We start from the raw sequence: 18,745 nt of genomic DNA, 5'->3' as shown, positions 1-18,745 counted from the left end.
AACGAGAGAAAAAAACAGCGAAAGGGCCCTTCACGGATCATGAAAAAACCCTTTCCCCTACAATAATAACAGCAATTAGTCATTAGTAGCAACACAAAGATATGTTCCTGATGTTATTTTGCGGTAAGGTAAGCAGATATCTGCATGTAGTAATTTTAATAACTAGGCTGGTTACTACGTTTCCTAGCTCATTTCTGTTAATCTAAGATGTTACCTCCTTGCTACTTATTTGCAAAAAATGCTGTTGGGCAATGCAAACAAGCAACATACCCAAACTCTGCCAAAAGATGCAGATTTCAGGAAGGAAAAACAAACAGAGACGTCAGAGAAAATGGTGGCAGCCATTGCAGAAACGTCGACTTCGAATTCTCGCCCCGGAATACTAGGCTTCGTGGCTTCGCCTGGGCAGTAGTGAAATAAAAGCGAGTCGTCTAATTTCGCTGCAAGCGGCGACCTAGCGATAAAACCAGTGTTTGTAAAAATCGTTTACTCCGCCATTTTGAATTCTTAGTTAGGTTACCGCTGTACACCCGTTCTCCGCTCCCCGCTCCCCGTTCCCCGTTCCCCGTTCCTCGTTCTCCGTTCCCCGTTCCCAGTTCCTAGTTCTCCGTTCCCCGTTCCTCGTTCCTCGTTCTCCGTTCCCCGTTCCCCGTTCTCCGTTCCTCGTTCCTCGTTCTCCATTCTCCGTTCCTGTTCCCCGTTCCCCGTTCCCTGTTCCACGTTCTTTATTGTCCGTTCCCCGTAACCAGTTTTAGTAACACCCGCAGATTTGACCGATTTTCGTGAAATCTCGCCCAAATATTTTAGGAACAATGACGAACGAAAGTATGTCAGGAATTTTGATATTTTAAATATTTTTCACAAGGTGTCCATCCACGCAACACGTTTCGCATATTTAACGCTACTCCAACTTTAAATGCAGATATCTAGACAACGAATCAGAATATCGGAAAAGCTTAACACACTGTTGTTGATTGATGCCTTGCGAACAAGACTGCGCAGCCATTTTGCTCGTTCTGCGATATTCGATGCCCGATAGATTCTATAGCCGGAAGGACCCTCGGTCGTTTCACGCCTTACCTGTTCCTGACACTCCCTAAATGAAAAAAATTGCCCAAATTATATTTTTAACGTAAACTGCATGTATCAAGCTTTCTTCTAATGCATAGTTTGTTAGGTTCTTCGTGAAACTAGCGCACGTACGAATTTTTTTCTCGAAGGACGCCCGCGAATCGAAGGTGAGAAATAACCGACTGCATATGGCTACTGCTGCCCCATCCCAGTCTGGCTTGCTCCGCAAGTGAAATGTGACGTCGGGCGACTCTCAAGTGGTTCAAGAGGTGTCGTAGCCTGTCTTGATTTCGATAAATTGAAGGACTACCTTACGGGCTCACGATTAAGCTCTCAGATGTAGAATAAACTTCTTTATTCCCTTGACATCAAGGTTGTTTAACCGTTGAAAGCCGTAAACTGAAATTCGATTAACATAAAATATAAGCTAGAAACTAAAAGGTAGGCAACAGTTCAGAGAAAACACGTGGCAGTTTTCCGTGCGAGTAGCTTTAACGCTGAAACTCATTAGAATATCCTTTATGAAACACCTAAACGAGAAACGATGGCCTAGTAGCGAGGCTCTTGCAGCAGAAAGCTACGTTAACGACTAACTGTACATAAAGGGAAAAAAGGTAATGCTAACTTAAGGATACTCTACTCTTGTTTCGAAATATCGCTTTGTGAACTTTGGCTAAGACGAACAATTATCTACAATAAATAAAAACAAGGACTAGATAGTTAAACTCGATTGAAAACTAAAAACTAAACAAGAAGTTTCTTAACTAACATATCGGTCCTGCACTTGCCTCTTGTTGCTTGTTTTCTTGGATATTTTATCTTATTTTTCTTGTGTTCGATATGAACGCGCGGAAACTACTTCTTGAGGTTAAAAGAGTACGTGCTTTAAGAGCGGAAAATCAAACAAACGAGCTAATTGTTTCTTTGTCTAAACGGAAGCATGCGCTGTTAACCCCAAGCTACAATAGACCGCTTGGCGGTCGTTACAGGAAAGATGAAGCAAGAATGTAGTGACTAGTTGACACAACCGCCGATAATTTAAAGGTAACTAATAATCAAATCAAAAAAATAATATTAATAATAACAATAATAATACTAAAACTAATAATAATAATAATAATAATAATAATAATGGTAACAACTGCAATAATAATGATTACTTACAAGGGCTAGCTCAAGAACCACATTGTTCCCCATCGGTCTATTCTCTAGGTTTCACTATAATGATTAAATTAGGCTTTCAATTTTAACTTTGATTTTTCCTGTTAATATAAATTATGTTCCTATTTTATTGCGACTCCAGTTTTGTGAGACTCGTACAACAAAGCATTCCGCGTTGAGGGTTATTCCGCCTTTCCGCCGTTCCTCCGTTCCAGCGTTTAAGGTAAACTCGGGGTATCGTATTGCGGACTTTGCTTGCTTCCCAAATTTAGCGGCTCTTCTGCGCATTTGTCGCTGATTGAAATGGTTAAATTTTCTCTTCTCGAATAAATCAAAAATATTTCTTCAAGGTTTCCACGATGTGCAGATCAAACTTATTTAGATATTTCTGAGAGGAAAGGTCTTTTTTTCAGTTTCGTGCTGGAGACGCCACTGTGAAATTATTTTGATATGTTTATCATCTTTTGTGGTGTCACCGCGAAAAGTGAAAAAATTATATCTTTGGATCTACTGGCACAATTCGCTGATTTGAACGGTAAAATACTATCGCTTGAAAGAGGAATATTTTCCGTAAGTTTCCACGACGCGTCAAAGACACCTTTTGAGACATTTCAGTAACGCCATAGTTAAGTAATTTTGAGGTGTTTTTCATTTTCTAAAGTAGTCCGAAAGAAACAAATAGCATCGGGAAACCGTATGATCACGTGCTAATTCCAAGTAACATTCGAAGCGATCCGAAGGAACCGTCAGCAAGCGTTGAACGACTTAATATGTTCCAAAACAGACAAAAGCAGAGGGCGAGGAGTATTGCGTAAAACGCAGTAGACTTCGTTGTGGGTGAAGAGGTCGTTCGCATACTATCTTTACACTCACTCAAAAGGAAAACATTATAGCTTCGCCTCCATAGGAGGCAGTAGCCATAAAAATGAATCACTGCATATTTTTTTTATTGTTCCATTTGAGAAGTCATCTCAAAAACTCGTGCTTAGTGTTTCATAAGGGGTCGCAGTCAAACACCTCATAACAACAGAAGCACTCGGCCTGCGGCCTTGTGTTTCTATCTAGCGGCGTTTAGAACCCCTGATGCACTCGAAGCACGAGTTTTTTGATATATTACTTCAAGCCTGCTCGAGGAGTAACCAACAAAACAATACGTCGATGATTTTTCTTTTCTCGTTTTCTTTCTATTTTTATTTACTAGAAGATCTCCTCACGGAAGTACATCGACCATAACCCAAAGCGAAAGATAAAAACTCCATTACAACTATTATTAATTGAAGAAAAGCATGGCCATTTTTAAGAGGTTATAGCAGATACAAATGAAATCGAGCAATTTGAACCGTGAATTCTGCTTTGAGTGAGTAAACTCAGAGCATCAGTCGGCGAATATGTCTCAGTACCGACGAGTAAAGTGCGTTCACAGCAACATCCTTTCAATGAGCCTAAACAAACGGTAATGGTAATGCCATTGATTATTTGAAGATTGTCTGTGTCCCAATTGCGTCTGTAATCACTATTGAACTTGACAATAAGGAGCATAGGAAATTTTGCTGTTATAATTCACGTCTCACCCCAGCTAAATCAAGTCTATAAGTCTTGCCGTCGCTTCCGCGTTTTGCTACGATTTGATTCCTTATTGTTACCCTTAAATGCGTTCGAAGTTTCCTAATCAATTGCGGTTTTCTGGATCACTGAACTTACCTGTTGCGAGAGTTGGCACTACTGATACGAAGAATGGGAGGTAAAATCCTATAACCCTCATTCTCGTTGCTCCTTGACTTCGTGTAATGGCAAGAATCGTAACAAACCGAAAATGCAATATTTAAACATATCGTTTTCAACCAAGTTCCGAGAAATACGAATACCAAAAAGGGGTGGCAAATTCTCGGAATTGTTCCCTTGAGGAAAGCGACTCATCTGCCGGGGAAACCTCATAAAGATAATTTTTTTGTTATTTAAAGGTACGATATTCATGGTAATTATTAATAGAAAAAAAATATATAAGCTTTAAGTGCCATGTTTAACCGCCATTGTTATTGTGGTGTCGCAAAGTGTTTATTGTAACTGGAACAGACTCAAATATACAAGAAGAGTTTAAACCGAAAGTAAACAGATCCAACGTATCTAAACGTCCTTAGGCTTGGCAGCTAAGCCTGCAATATCCAGGGATACCCGGATATAACAGTTATCGTTAACTTTCTCTTACTCACCGAACGGATACGGCAAAGAATACCACAACAGCAGTAGCTTTTGATAATATTTTCATGGTAAAAAATATAAATAGGGTATTATCACCCAGAGCACAACTAAATCGCTATGTAGGAAGAGTAATATTGACGATGTTTCCTGTCTGTTGAACAAACCAAAGACAGAATGTAATAATCTGTAAGACTCGCAAGCAGTTACATTTTGTCAAGAGGTAATAATCTCTTGATTCTGTACACGGCTGGAATATCACTCAGAAATTGGATTATTGGACACAAAGGTGTACAAAAACGAGAGGTATAAGAGGGACTCGACCCTCCACCAAACGCATTGTAGACGACTCGTTGCTCGCTTTCTTACTAAATCTCAAAGCTGTCTTTAACTGATTCCATACTTTTAAATTGATCTAGTCAGTCAGATAATACCGCAGCTTTTCGTCGTGCAGGACGACCTTTTTTCGATGGCTTATTACCGCGAACGCGAAATGAATCGACAAAACTGACGTAGTCAATGGACGATAGGTAATTGAAGAAACCAGATAAGGGTTGAGCCGGTTCTCAAAGAAAATAGCATAGATTTAGTTGCGTGACTAACTTAGCGGACCACTCAGAAGAGTAACGAAGTTTGTTGAAAGACTGGAAAAATACAAACAAACAAACAGACAAACAAACAAACAGCCGATACAATGAGAGATTTTTTCAGTGGCTTACACGCAGTTACTTCGATCAGCAATATTTTTAAATCTTAAACCTCCGTAAACAGACCCATTTCATTTCCTTGCAATAAGGCCGAAGTTAAGAGCAAACTGATTTTTAAAAATGTATTTAAATAGTAAAATAAAGGAAATGAAATAAATTCCACTTTCCTTTTTCTCTTCCATTCTACTATTCTTGACACTGACTTGTTTTATTTCCCTTCCGTAAACTTTATCTCGGGCTCCCTTCAATTTAATTTTTCTTTCGACGCATTCAATACGCAAGCGAAGCTGACTTGTCATACAAGTTTTTATAAAGTACAAAATAACCAAAGGCAGGATAACGCGGGTAATTACGTCGATTGCCTCCTGAAGCAATACAGTCAGTCTCGCCATGACACCGAGTGGATAAATTTCAAACATTCCTGTGACTTGGTCAAGGAAACGCTACAAGAAGCTGAAAGAGATTACACCTTTGAAGAGGTCACAGCCAATAAAAACAACTCTGGCTCACTTTGGAAAATTATCAATCGTGTCATCCCCTCTAAAGATAGGGAGAGACCTGCCTTTACAAAGGATTTGACAGTTTTAGCCAACGAATTCAATCAGTTTTTTGATAAAGTCGGCTTAAATGCCGCTGACGCAGTACAGCGCCTGAGGGAAGAACATGACATCACAGTCCGAGATTCTTCATCCGAAACTGACATAGATACTTCCATAGATATGGAATCATTCAATTTAAGGACAGTATCACTTGAAGAGGTTCGCCAAATTATAACATCTCTCCCAATGAATAAATCGCCGGGACCGGACAAGATCAGCGCTCGTGTATTAAAAGACTGTCTCCCTGTCACATTGGGCCCTTTCACTGACATCATCAATTGTTCCATACTTACTAGTACATTTCCTTTCAACTGGAAAGAGGCTGAGGTGATCCCAATTCTTAAAGACGGTGACCATGAGAAAGCTGCTAACAAGTAGACCTATATCTATGCTAGCTGTAGTTTCAAAGGTCCTTGAAGTGATTGTCTTGAATCAGTTCAGCGCAAAGTTTACAAAGATTGTTATTTGTTCTCACAAAGAACAATCGCCTCACCACACACCAAAGCGGCAATAAAAATGCTCATTCTACAGAGATCTTATACATCCTGCTTACGGATAACATACTCGAAGCTATGGATAAAAAGCTGATAACAGCACTATACTATAACAGCACTATACTATAAAAAGCTGATAACAGTACTATTAGATCTATCCAACGCCTTTGACAGTATAGACCATGCTAGACTGCTCCACAAACTTTCACCATTGGAGCCACACACTCTACTGTCAAATGGTTCAAGAGCTATTTAACTGGTCGCAGGCAATACGTGAGAATCGGCTCCGCCTACTCCGACACTCTACCTATAACTCACGGAGTCCCTCAAGACGCAATCCTATCACTATTGTTGTTCTGCATTTATCTCAATGATTTACCCACGGCACCGACTTTCTGCAATTTGGAATCGTATGTAGATGACTCAAAAATATTCATGTCATTTCCGCTCGGTGAGCTTGATGCTACCATTGAAAAGCTCGAACAAGATCTTTACAGTGTAGCCCAATGGTGTTGTGAGAACTATCGACTTATCAACTCCGATAAAACCAAACCGTCCTTTACCTTGGCACTAGACAGATTTTAAGTAGGTTACCGGAAGATCCTAGTAGGGTATTCTTGGGTAAAACACTGAGGCCAGTAGACTCTGCCAAGGACTTAGGAGTCTTTCTTGACCCCCATCTGACCTACGATCACCACATTTCACGTGTAGTGTCATCTTGTTTCGCAAGGCTTTGTCAGGTTAATAGAGTCAAAAGGAGCTTCGACAAAAAAAACACTGGAGTTGTTAATAACGTCGCTAGTTTTTAGTAAGATGCTTTATTGCTCATCTGTATGGTCACATACCACACTCCAGAATATAAACAGATTACAATCTATTCAAAATTTTTCCAGTAAGATCGTAACAAACTCTAGGAAGTTCGACCATGTAACACCTTTGCTTCGTGAGCTTGGCTTCCTGGTAAAGAACAATTATTTTATAGAGACTCCGTTCCGACCTTTAAATGTCAGAACGGTCTTGCGCCTCAATACTTAACGAGTAAGTTTACCAAGCGATCAAATATACATACTCGTAACACTCGTACGCGGAACTCTTTGAAGATTCCGCTATACAAAACGGCTACTGGCCAGCACACTTTTTCCTATAGAGGCGCCAACATATGGAATAACTTGCATAAAGAACTTAGGCAAAACGCCTCATTGGCATCTTTCAAGCGCGCTCTACAAGACACACTATTGAGGCAGACATTTCCTTTATAAGCTCTAGAACTTGGTGGAATACTATCTCAATTCTGACCATAAGTTTTATCGTTATTTATGTTTTATAAATTGTAAAAATTTTGTATATAGTTTCTGAAAAACCTCACGAGGATGTTACTATTAAAGATGATGAAAAAGATGATGATAACAGAAATTCTAGGTTGAATGGTACATATTACCGCTGTTTTGTTTTCTTTTGTCGAATTTTGATTAATCAGTAATCCGGCTCGTCTGATTACAGACCGAATTGAATTCCATTCGGTTGTATAGCTGGTAGTTCATCTCAAAATGTCAGCATAGCTACTATTCTTAAACTTTTTTTTTTAAACTGTACGATAAACGACTTATTTGAATAGGTTCAAAGGATCCAAATTAATCCTTAATTGAACAGTTTTATAATTTAGAGAATAATAGCTTGAATGAGCAATGCCCAATGACAACTAGCTAGCTGTAAAGTCTGTGCTCGACTCGCACATTATTTGTACCCTTCTTAGTGAAAAGGGATAATAAAAGAAAAAAGCTAATGATCAAATTAATAAATATAGACAGGAAAATGAATGTATTTACACACTTTCCTAAAATATTCAGAAAATGGCATCGAAATGATTCGTAACAATTAAGAGCTCTACTGTTCACTAGATATGTATCTCCGGAAGAACCTTTTTAACCGCAATTTTGGTCTACACTTTTTCTTGACAATGTAGAGAATTACTATGACTACCAACAGAACACAGACCGTCACTACAGCAATTTTCCAGCCAGTGAAACTTGAGCCCCCTATAAAACAAGGAAGTAAATATGAGATAGGTTAATTGTAGTTAAGTGAATGACTCATAATGGATTAAAGTCTCAGCAGTTATAATCACTTCAAGATATCACTTTCAATATTGTATTTCCTCGTTTCTTCATTTATTTAGCGTGAAAGATTGTTCAGTTCCGGTCTTTCTGCAAACTAGCCTTCATTCTAATCAGGGGTAGGGGCACATGGCGATTCTTTTCCTGTCGAGAAGGTCATGTTTTCAAATTAGCCAAAGGGGTAGCGCTAATGCCTTCAATCGGTAGAACCAAAGTTGTTTTTCTATTAGAAGGGGCTGGAGGTGTGTGTGTGTGTGTGTGTGTGTGCGTACGTGCGTGTGTGTGTGTGTGTTTGTGTGTGTGTGTTTGTGTGTGTGTGTGTTTGTGTGTGTGTGTGTGTTTGTGTGTGTGTGTGTTTGTGTGTGTGTGTTTGTGTGTGTGTGTGTTCCTCACTTCCCTCTATTTCAACACACTGCCTTACCCCATTCCTACACCCCCTCTTTCACACACACACACACACACACACACACACACACACACACACACACATGGAGAGAGGGGGACAGGAGGGAGGGACAGGAAAGGGAATGAGGGTGTAAACCGGAGGGAAACAGGCACTAAGCAGGTTACGGCTAGAGTTGAGTTCCGCCGTAACTCAACTCTAGCTAACAAATTGCCGGTTTTCACTGTCGCACCACGATGAAAACCATTCAGCAAGTTGTACATAAAGTCAAGAATCAAAATAAAAAAAGAAGATGAAAAGTCAAACAGCCTCGCAAAGATTCAGGTCTGCGCGATGTTTCGTGTGGAAGATATTCGAAGAAATGCATTACTCAAACTGATTGGGCTTTGTATGGAAACGCCTCGTATGTGGTCCTCTGAGGGGCACAAATATGGCGGCTGCAAGCTAACAAAGACATTTCATCGTGTTAACGGAGGGTCTGGATAAGGGGTACAAATTTCAGTTGTCAGTTAAAATTTCGGCCAATTATCAGTTCTCAGTTAGGTTTTAGGCCATTTGTCAGTTGTCAGTTGAATGACTGTTAATAATTACCTTGGCAAGTTATTTATTACTTTTCGACCCTATTACTGGAAAGAAGATCGTCAGAAAGACAATCTTCCTTCCAACATATATTGTTTTAATGTTTTGTTTTACAATACTTCGATTGCAATTGGCATTTCTGTCTACTTTTCAGTTAGGTTATTAGATATATCTAATGTAAGAGTACCTTAGAAATCCAAGTGAAAAACGGGCGCGAATTGGCCACCTGGATCTAGAAACCGTTATTAAGGCAATCTCTTTATCCTCTCGATCAGAAAAGTCGTTTTCTGAGTCCGTGTCATATTTGTCTGTGTATGTTCGCATCTCAGCAATTGCCGCTTCAACAATACTGTCTTCAAAAAATTTGACATGTGTCACATTCCCAGACGCTAAAATGCCGTTTCCGAATCAATTTGATAAAAGCTTACAACAGCCTTTAAAATACCAACATTGACAGTAATCGCAGAGTTGAATTCGAAAATCGAGTTGGGTATCAAAGATCATATAACCGATATGTGACACATGACCTTGATGTGGGTGATCCATGCGGTAAAAATATGACACTCTGTCGTACTCCTACTGATATGCAATGAAAAACGTACTTTTATTGGACAAAATGCATCAACTACCCATATTTTATATACAGTTTTTAGGATATTTATGGCGATCCGATCTTTTGTCAGCTGTCAGTAAAAGCTCACCACAAATGTTAGTTGTCAGTTAGATTTTCAGTGATTTGTCAGTTGTGAGTTAAAATTTTGGCCATTTATCAGTTGTCAGTTAACACCATCCAGACCCTCATAACGAGCCTGTAGTCGTCTTCTGAAACATAAACATCTATTCGAGTACTTATTCTCATAAAGGGACTGTTTAGAGTGCGAAACAGCATTCTTGGCCGCTATTTTGCTCCGTGCGCAGAATACAGCTCAATTGGTTAGTGCGCCGGATTGTGTTGCGCGGGAGTTCGAGGGTTCGAGCCCCGGCCAGACCAATACTCATGGTCATAAAATAACTGAGAAGAATTTGCTACCTTTCTATAACAAGAAATGGATAGATATTCTAGTCTTCTTGGATAAGGACGAAAAAACCGTAGGCCCCGTCTCCTGCAGGGTTAGGGGTAGGAGACGTTAATTTCCCACGTACGGGACTACTATGTGGTGGATGTCCTCCCCTGGGGTGGGAAGGGTGGGTGTTGGCCCTGAAAGCCCCCATGGGGAGTGGTCAATTAACCTATGTATTAATCTCTGTATGTATGTATGTATGTATGTATGTATGTATGTATGTATGTATGTATTTTTATATCTTGTCACGCAAAAGCTTAGAGGGTTAACCTTGCTTTATCTCAAAACGAAAAGCCTTATCAAACTGAAAGTTTTAAAAAAGATAAGTTTTCCACTCTTCTAATAACAAACTAAACTAAAGTCATAAAAGGACTGATAATTCCGTACTTTTTAATTTTCGTTACGTCACGCTAAAATTTGAACAAGCAATAGAGGTCTTGGTGGCGAAATAAGCGACTGATGAAAATCAATGCGATCCTATATGATTTTCGACACACAGTTAAAATCTGCTCCAAAACTGAATATGGGAAAATTGAACAGGTACACCTACTGCTTACCTGATGGCGATGGAGAAGATGAAGGCTGGATGTCTAAGGTCATAAGAAAATGACAAAGTAAACACTTATTATACTTTTCATATCTTATAGAGGTCTAAAGAGTCATGTCAAATTTATAGAATGCTGTGATTGACTAAACCCGTATATTCATAGATTTTCCAACCAAGCCAGTTCTTTCGAGACTGAAAAAGATATCAGAAATTTTGCTCAAGGCTGAATTTGCTCTAGAGATAATTTTCATAGATAGCACCTCTGCAATATCAACTGAAAACAGATTTATGCGAAGACTTCAGCATCAGATATTCTTCAAATACTACCATAATCAGCAATTGATTTTTTTTTAGCAAATTTATAAAGACGAGTCGCTTTCGATTGACAATAATGGAACTTGAGAAGTTCTCGGAATCCTATTCAGTACTTTTGGGTCATCTGAGAAGGTTAAAGAGCGGGAGAACCTACCTGGTTCTGTGGTCGTCGTGCCCGGCTGACCTAGATACAGAGGAAAGAAATAATTGGATGCGTCTGAATGAGTGGTAGGTTTGGATTTAAAGCAAACGAAAAAAGCAAGCAAACAAACAAACAAACAGAAAAACAAAACTAAAGAGAATGAAAGAAAAACAAACAAGCGAACCAAAAAACAATAAACGGAAATTAATGTTTAGAACAAAAACTGCAACGCAATGCAAACCACATACATACAACTTTCTTTTCGTCTCTCTTTCCTATCTACATCTACTCTCCTGGAGCTATAGCTTCACGGCAAAAAAGATCAATACCTTTTACGTAAACGTTTACGGTGAAGAAAACACGTCCAAATAGATTCTCGGCGAGACAGGTGTAATTTCCGCTTTCAGATGCAGTGACGTTGCGAATTTTAAGACTTGTTTCCGAATCGACATTCGGTGTACTCTTGAGGAGATTCTCACCATGAATCCAAGTAACCCTGGGGAAAGGATAGCCTTGGACTCTAGCATCCAAATGAAGGTCCATTCCTTCAATTATGTGAAGCCTTTTAGGACTCTCTAGTTGTAATTGTGGCGCTTCTAAAGAAAAAACGAATATTGATAGGAAGAGAAACATAGATTCAAAGAAACAGCGTCCGCAGTGTTACGATAGAATTAATGCAAACGAGAGAGAGCGATGGCTCAGTGGTGAGAGCGCTCGTCTCCCATCGCTGTAACCCGTATTCACTTCTCGAACCTGGTGCCCGTTTCGCGAAAGTCCCGAAAACTTTAAGGGCCAAAAGCCATATTCTAATATCAAAACTTAAGTAATAGAGAAGCAGGTTCTAGCACCCTCACCGGTCCAATTTGTTTCTTTAGCTGACAGTTTTATTGTAAAATGTTCAAAACTCCCATCTTGAATGAGAAAATAATTTTTTACGGGCCTTTTAAGTAAACAGGACTCTCTATAAACGGACCCCTGACGTTATTAGTGGGTTTCTGTTGGTTCTCGTCTTTGTTCCGAGTTTTTCTCCGAGTTCTCCAGTTATCTTCCCTCCCGAAAAAAACATTACAAATTGCATTTCTAGTTGGTAACCGTGACAAGAGGAAACACCTCTTGAAATGTTCATTATTATTATTGTTATTCCTCTCATTATCATTATCATTGTTATATAACACTTATAAACACATCACCTTTGGCAACACTGAGGTTCGTGTTGGATTGTTTTTTCCCTACATACTTTCTGTTGGCAATACAGATAAACACTTTTCCATCATCCACTGGTAGAACCCTCTTAATAACTAAAGTTCCGTTGGTGTAGACCTCAAAGTTTGGGTTATCTGAAATTGTCTCTCTCATATTTTGAACATGCGCTATCCGATGTTTGTCCCATTCATGTTCACAATCGTTGGTAGTGCAACGATACCAACCAATATCCTTCACACTTTCTTGATCGCTGAATGCAGAGCACGCTAGTAAGTATCTCTGGTGGATTCTTACGGTAACATTCATGGTAGCACTCGTGGGTATCTTAATCATAGCACCTGTCAAAGAGAAAGTAAAATAATTCAATTTTTTTTTTTATTTTACCATCAAAAGTTTTACTGTCATTAAAATTATCATTTATCACCATTTTTATCTGATGTTCTGTCATGAGTGTGCGGAAATCTTGGTTTTAAAAACTTGCCATGAACATAGCTTCAAGTTACGCAATCACATACTATGGGCAGCTTTCGCACAATTATTTATAGCGTTAGATTTCAACATGGAATTGATTATGGCTTATCGTTGTCATTATTATCCATATTTTTGTTTTTATCATCACCATTATTACTATTTCTATGATCACGATTATGCATTATCAACGAGACAGTTATCTACATATTCAATTTTCAAGAACTACCCTTAGAAGTTGGTTTTTCCCTGAAGTAAACTTTTTTGTTTTAATTGGCAAATATCAATTATTATTATCATTATAATTATTACCCTTAGTATTATCCTTTGACGATAGAAACTTGCGACAAAACGTTGCTGGATAACATTGTAAAATTTAAAAACGATAAAAAGCTATAGAAAGCTAAGATCGACTACGTTTTGACGTTAACATAACGTCATTATCAAGTCAAGAATGTATAAAAATAAGTTCTATAAATACTAAAAACGAACAATAAGAGAAAATAATTTGCGGGTTAAACAAAAAGTTTAGGACGTATGGAGTCCGGCCGTTTGCATACGGACTCTATATAAAGCGTAAAATTGGTATACCTAACGATGAACTCCCAGTAAGAGGATCCACAGGATACAATGTCTCGACGTGAATTTGTAGTTAAGTGTACGATAAGGATGTAACAAGAGACCAACTCTTGACTGTGCTGGACGAGTTTAATGCACGACGTTTCGGCCGTTCGGCCTTCTTCAGGTAAAAAATTAAAAACTAAAAAGCTATTTACATATAGAACAGTCAAGAGTTGGTCTTTTCATCACGTCCTTATCGTACACTTAACTATATATTTATAACCATGAAATGTACTTAAAGAAATCAAAGGAATCAAAACACGACTTTAGCTGTTGATTTAAAGTGACGAGAGCAATGCTAATCCAGGCTTGGCTAAGATTAGCGATGAATGCATGTCCGAAAATCATCTCTGCACTGATTAGAGCATTGAAAAGGTCGCCGAGTTGTTCGCAGCCAAGTCTCATATAACATTGAAAGGACCTTCAATAATCAAATTGGATCGCCAGCTCAAATGTTTTTGTATACCAATAACACTTATTATTACACGACTCGGGCAGTCAGAGGGCCAATAACTAAAATCAACCAATCAAAATGCTCTACTGCCGGTCCAATATTCTCTAAGTATTGGACCGGACACTGTCCCGAATGGTCTCGAATGATACTGCACTTGTGTCCCTTTGAACTTCAGTCGTATAATAGATCTCTTATTAACCAAGCTTGCTCGGGACCGTACTGGAAGAATATCGGCCCTCGGTCTTTTTTGTACGGACCGAGCGTAGCGAGGTCGGTACTGTCAAGACCTCGGGCCGATATTCTCCCAGTACGGCCCTCGCGCTTGGTTAATAAGATATATTTAATAACGCCAAAAAAATGTAGTATATTTCAAGAAAAGATGGATCGAGTTATTCTATAGCTGATCGAGACAAAATGTAAGTTCTTAATGTGAGTTTTATCGGCGGGTATCGCAGTCACTACCACTGGTGTTTGGACTTTGGAAACAATATTGATTAATGCACTGATTAATTCAAGCATTGATTAATGCTCGAAAAGCACATTCTGACTCAAAACTAATTAGTTTTATAGTTAGATTCTCCTCGGAGACATGAAAAATCCGCATTAACAGATAACCACGTCCTTGCTTTGTACTGTACCCATAACTTAACCGGCTACGAAGAAATATTTATTCCGCCATGGTTACAATTGAAAGTGACTCAAACATCTGCCAAGCAGCACATAAATTCTGGGGTTTCACATAACAAACTAAGTGCTCTAAGAACATACCTTTGGATCTCCGTATAAGGCTCGATAAAAAGAAGAAACATAGAAGAATTATACTGAAAGAAATGGACATATCTTGTTAACGCTCCGCTACAAACCGAATCAATGTCGAATCGGCGGACAGTTCAGTTGACAGTCGACCACGATATGACAAAACTGTGAATTTGATTACTTGGTCAGGTCCAACCGTGACCTAAGGTTAGCTTTGACGTCAGCAAAACAGTCACACAATTTATTCTATTATTTTAGTTAGGTAACTATCTCCATTTTACGTGAAAAAAGATTGGAATTGTTTTAATCGGAAACACCTAACCGCGAACGACACTCATTTCTTTTATCTGTCTCCCTGTCTATGTGTTTATTAAATTATTCATTCATTTTTAAGTGATGATAAAGAGACAAGTGTGTCACGGTTGTGCATCTTTTGAATTCATGAATTATCTTCAAATAAAAAGCTGACAAGTTATTTGTGTATTTTCCATTGAAGCAATAATTATTTAACAGGAAATCATCATGCACAATGAATTTCATCTGTTGGAGGGGGTTTAAGATATTGCGGTATTGGGCTTTTTTTAATGCGGTATTTCAGTAATTTAAATTTTTGCGTGCGGCATTGCGGTATCGTCTAGCATTGCGGTATGCGGTATTTTATGACGGTATTCCGTGAAATATGATTGTTTACAGTATTGCGGTAGAGTTTTTTGCGCTTTCCTTTCGATATGATACGCAAAACAAAACACAGGAAGACATAAAGGTCAATAAAAGTTGATATTTAGAAGTCTTTAGACATAATGGTAAATTATTACACCATTTGTGGGTCATTTTGTGACAGTTAACAACGTGATTGTTGTTGCATCCATTGACACTGGTACTCTACCAGAATTCCTGCACCAGAGAGAGTGGGTCGCATTAGACAACCCGGTCACCATCACTTCTGCGCAACATGCAAGTGCCAAGGCACCGAAACAGTGGATGCTCCAACAGAAGATGATACAGCAGATGAGGAATTTGTGGATGAGTTCGATCTTAGCGGTGATGAGAAAATTGAGGAAACTACGTACGAAAGTGCGCCAGTACTTCAAGGAACTCTTCAAGGGGAAATCAGCCGGAGGCGCAGCAAACTTCCTCCTTGGTGCACGATCTCGATTTGGCAAAGTTATTCGATTGAATAATCGTTTATTGTACTGAAAGACGGTTGCACTTGTCCGATGCTGCTACGGATAGATGGCCTACACTTGACCGGAAAGTGGGCAATATGCGTGATGACGTGTTTTGACTACCACTACCACTACTACCAGAATCCTTTACGATTTTTCTGTTTTGTGCAAGTTAGAGCGTTAAATTTGTTATATAACGCATTGGAATTAACAAATTTGATATGAAAGGGAAAACTAAATGTATTGAAGTAGTAGTAGTAGTTGTAGACGTTTCACAGTCCCCTATTTTTCCGTAAGACCGTCGAGATCGATCGCTTTGCGTTACTGGCGGTCATCTTGGTTTCATATGTACCGAGGGAGCAGGTGTCGGAGATTTTAGGAGATAACGCAAAGTCTTCCATCCCGACGGTCTCACGGAAAAATAGGGAACTGTGAACGGTCTAAACCGGTTGTAGTAATAATGACGCAATCATGCAATGCCCTTAAGAAAACCGTTTTAAGGTAAGAGAATTGTTATTCACTATTAGGACTGTATTAGGGATCACACCGCTCTTCATGTTTTCCGTTTTGTATACTCCTACCAAAGGGTTGACTGAATGAAGTTTACTTTTCAGTGAAAATTTGCAAACTACCAAAATATTAAAAAAAAAAAAAAAAAAAAGACATCTTTGTGCATAAATGCCGGAGATAATTCAACGGGCTAGATGGAAGCAACCATAAGCATGCGGAACCGATTATAAATGTAATTAAAATATGGGGTATCGGTATTAAGTCCGATTTGCGACGCGGTATTTCAGTATTTGCCATTTTTTCGCACGGTATTGCGGTATTGGGTACCTCTCAATGTCCACCTCTTTCAGTGATTAACAGGGATAATGTTTGGCATGAGACCTTGACCCAATCACGCCAGGCTGACGAAATTTTGAAACGGCGTTTTCATTCGGAAACGTAGTAGTCCCTTTCCATTGTGGTGGAAGCTCATGCGAATAACATAGGTCTGACCATCCTGCGAAGATGTGTGCAAAAGGATTTCAATCCGTATATGAAGCTGAAGGCAGCGTGGTCGAGTGGTCAGCGTGTCGGACTTGCGATCCACCGCTCCGGGTTCAAGTCTAGTCACGCCCTAACCCTGGCCACTACCTGGATTTGTTCACGGTAGCCCCCGAGTTTCAAATCCTCGGCCATGCTTGTAATATAGCCAACTGGTTTGCCTTCGGCCAGTTGGGATTCTTAATAATAATGTTATTTTCAATTTGAATTACTTGTCTCAGTTGTTTGGTGGAAAACCTGTAAACTAGCTTCTAACTGTAGCTAAGTGTTTCTCCAAATTAAAAACTGTTTATTTTTTATTTTTTATTATTATTTTAGTGCACAGAAGTGCGTCTTACATAAATCACATACTCCCTGCAAATATCAGTCGCAGTAAATGAAAACATCTTCGATTTTGATCGATATTTTCGATAAATTCTTTTAAATTGTTACAAACAAGATACAAGATACATCCCCTATTTTCCCGCTTTTTCTACGCTCTCAGCGTTCCCGATGTAAACGAGACCGCTGTCCCAATACACCACTGTCTCGATGTGTGGAAGCCAAAATGGGCTCCAGTGGTCCAGTGGGCTCCTACATCAATTGACAACCTTTAAGCCGCACTTTAAATATCATTTTCCTTTGTTTTGATCGGTCAGGTAGGTTGGGTTGGTTTTTATAAAGATCTTGGACTTTCAATCTGGACAGCGGCTGCCCAGCGTAGTTTCTTTTATAGGGCAGCAAAATCGTGGAATAGTCTTAGTAACAAAACTAGAACTGCTCAGTCACTAAGATCATTTGAAAAGCATGCAAAAGAAGAATTAGCGAAGAAATAGGATACTGGTATCTCAACATATAACTATAAAATATTTTATAGGGTCAGTTGTTATGATTTTTATGTTAGTGGTTGTAATTTTAAGTCATTTCTGTATCAAGTACAAGTAAGTTATCATATCTCATATCATTAGCTTTATTTATATTATATATACAAATTGTAGATTAATTCTGAAAAGCTCCTCGGGGAGAATTATAATAAACTATTGTATTGTATTATACTGTAATCCTGCTAAATTTAGTAACAGAGCTGTTTTTCGTGCTGCATTGATTATTCCCGTGCATCATGTAAATAGAAATACGATCGATTCCACTGTCACCAACTTACAACGTTCCGCGACTTGAGACGGAGAGCGTGCTAAATCCAGAAATAGCATCTTTCTTTCCATTGAATTCGCCGTTCTCGTCGCCAATTTGTAGAGTTGTGTACCATAAAGGTGCGCCACAGAGGCTTCAAAGAAACACACGATATACATAACTCCTTTACTCTCCCGCTCTCTCCCCACTCTTAGAGTTCCCGGATGTACCTAAGACGGCTGTCCCGATGTACTAAAGGTGCGCAGTTATCGTAAGTCTAGTTGGCGCGTTGTTTATGGTCCAGTTATGAATTCAGTTAGGGCTTATGTCATAGTGACTGCTTGCTTCCTTTTTCCCGGTTTGGGTAATGTTCAGTTTAACGAAGGTTTCAATTCTTTGTTAAAGGGAATTTCTTGTAATATCTTTCCTCTTTTAATTTTTATTCTCCTTTTTATATAAAATCAAAGCACCATCAACACTGCAGTAGATAGTAAGGCGAGAGCGAATTATGCTTGGAAACATTTTCGA

At 39.0% G+C, this 18,745-nt stretch overlaps 2 protein-coding genes across 5 annotated transcripts in view; both read right to left on the bottom strand.

The window, feature by feature from the left end:
* Positions 1–4,067, bottom strand: part of LOC111325544 (fibroblast growth factor receptor 3) — a 28,602-nt gene extending 24,535 nt beyond the window's left edge. For 2 of the 3 annotated variants that reach the window (XM_088726885.1, XM_088726886.1), the window contains exon 1: positions 3,934–4,066. In XM_088726885.1, the coding sequence (XP_088583011.1) occupies positions 3,934–3,994 (61 nt within the window). In that variant the 5' untranslated portion in view covers positions 3,995–4,066. Of the gene's footprint in view, positions 1–3,933 lie in introns of all 3 variants that reach the window. The other variant, XR_015989332.1, reaches the window with a different exon arrangement.
* Positions 4,068–7,027: 2,960 nt separating this feature from the next.
* LOC111325552 (contactin-5) lies at positions 7,028–16,123 on the bottom strand. 2 transcript variants are annotated; one of them, XM_022929382.2, is made up of 6 exons: positions 15,962–16,123; positions 12,580–12,930; positions 11,719–11,985; positions 11,402–11,431; positions 10,943–10,975; positions 7,028–8,264 (listed from the first exon to the last, which is right to left on the bottom strand). In XM_022929382.2, the coding sequence occupies exons 2-6, from the start codon at positions 12,923–12,925 to the stop codon at positions 8,113–8,115; spliced, it is 828 nt and encodes a 275-aa protein (XP_022785117.1). In that variant the 5' UTR covers positions 12,926–12,930; positions 15,962–16,123; the 3' UTR covers positions 7,028–8,112. The 2 variants fall into 2 exon arrangements, with proteins under 2 accessions (XP_022785117.1, XP_022785116.1); XM_022929381.2 differs by lacking the exon at positions 15,962–16,123 and adding an exon at positions 14,904–15,061.
* Positions 16,124–18,745: the final 2,622 nt, after the last annotated feature.

This window comes from Stylophora pistillata, chromosome 7 (genome assembly GCF_964205215.1).
Source record: "Stylophora pistillata chromosome 7, jaStyPist1.2, whole genome shotgun sequence".
Taxonomy (NCBI): Eukaryota; Metazoa; Cnidaria; class Anthozoa; order Scleractinia; family Pocilloporidae; genus Stylophora; species Stylophora pistillata.
This window is presented reverse-complemented; position numbering and strand designations above follow the sequence as displayed.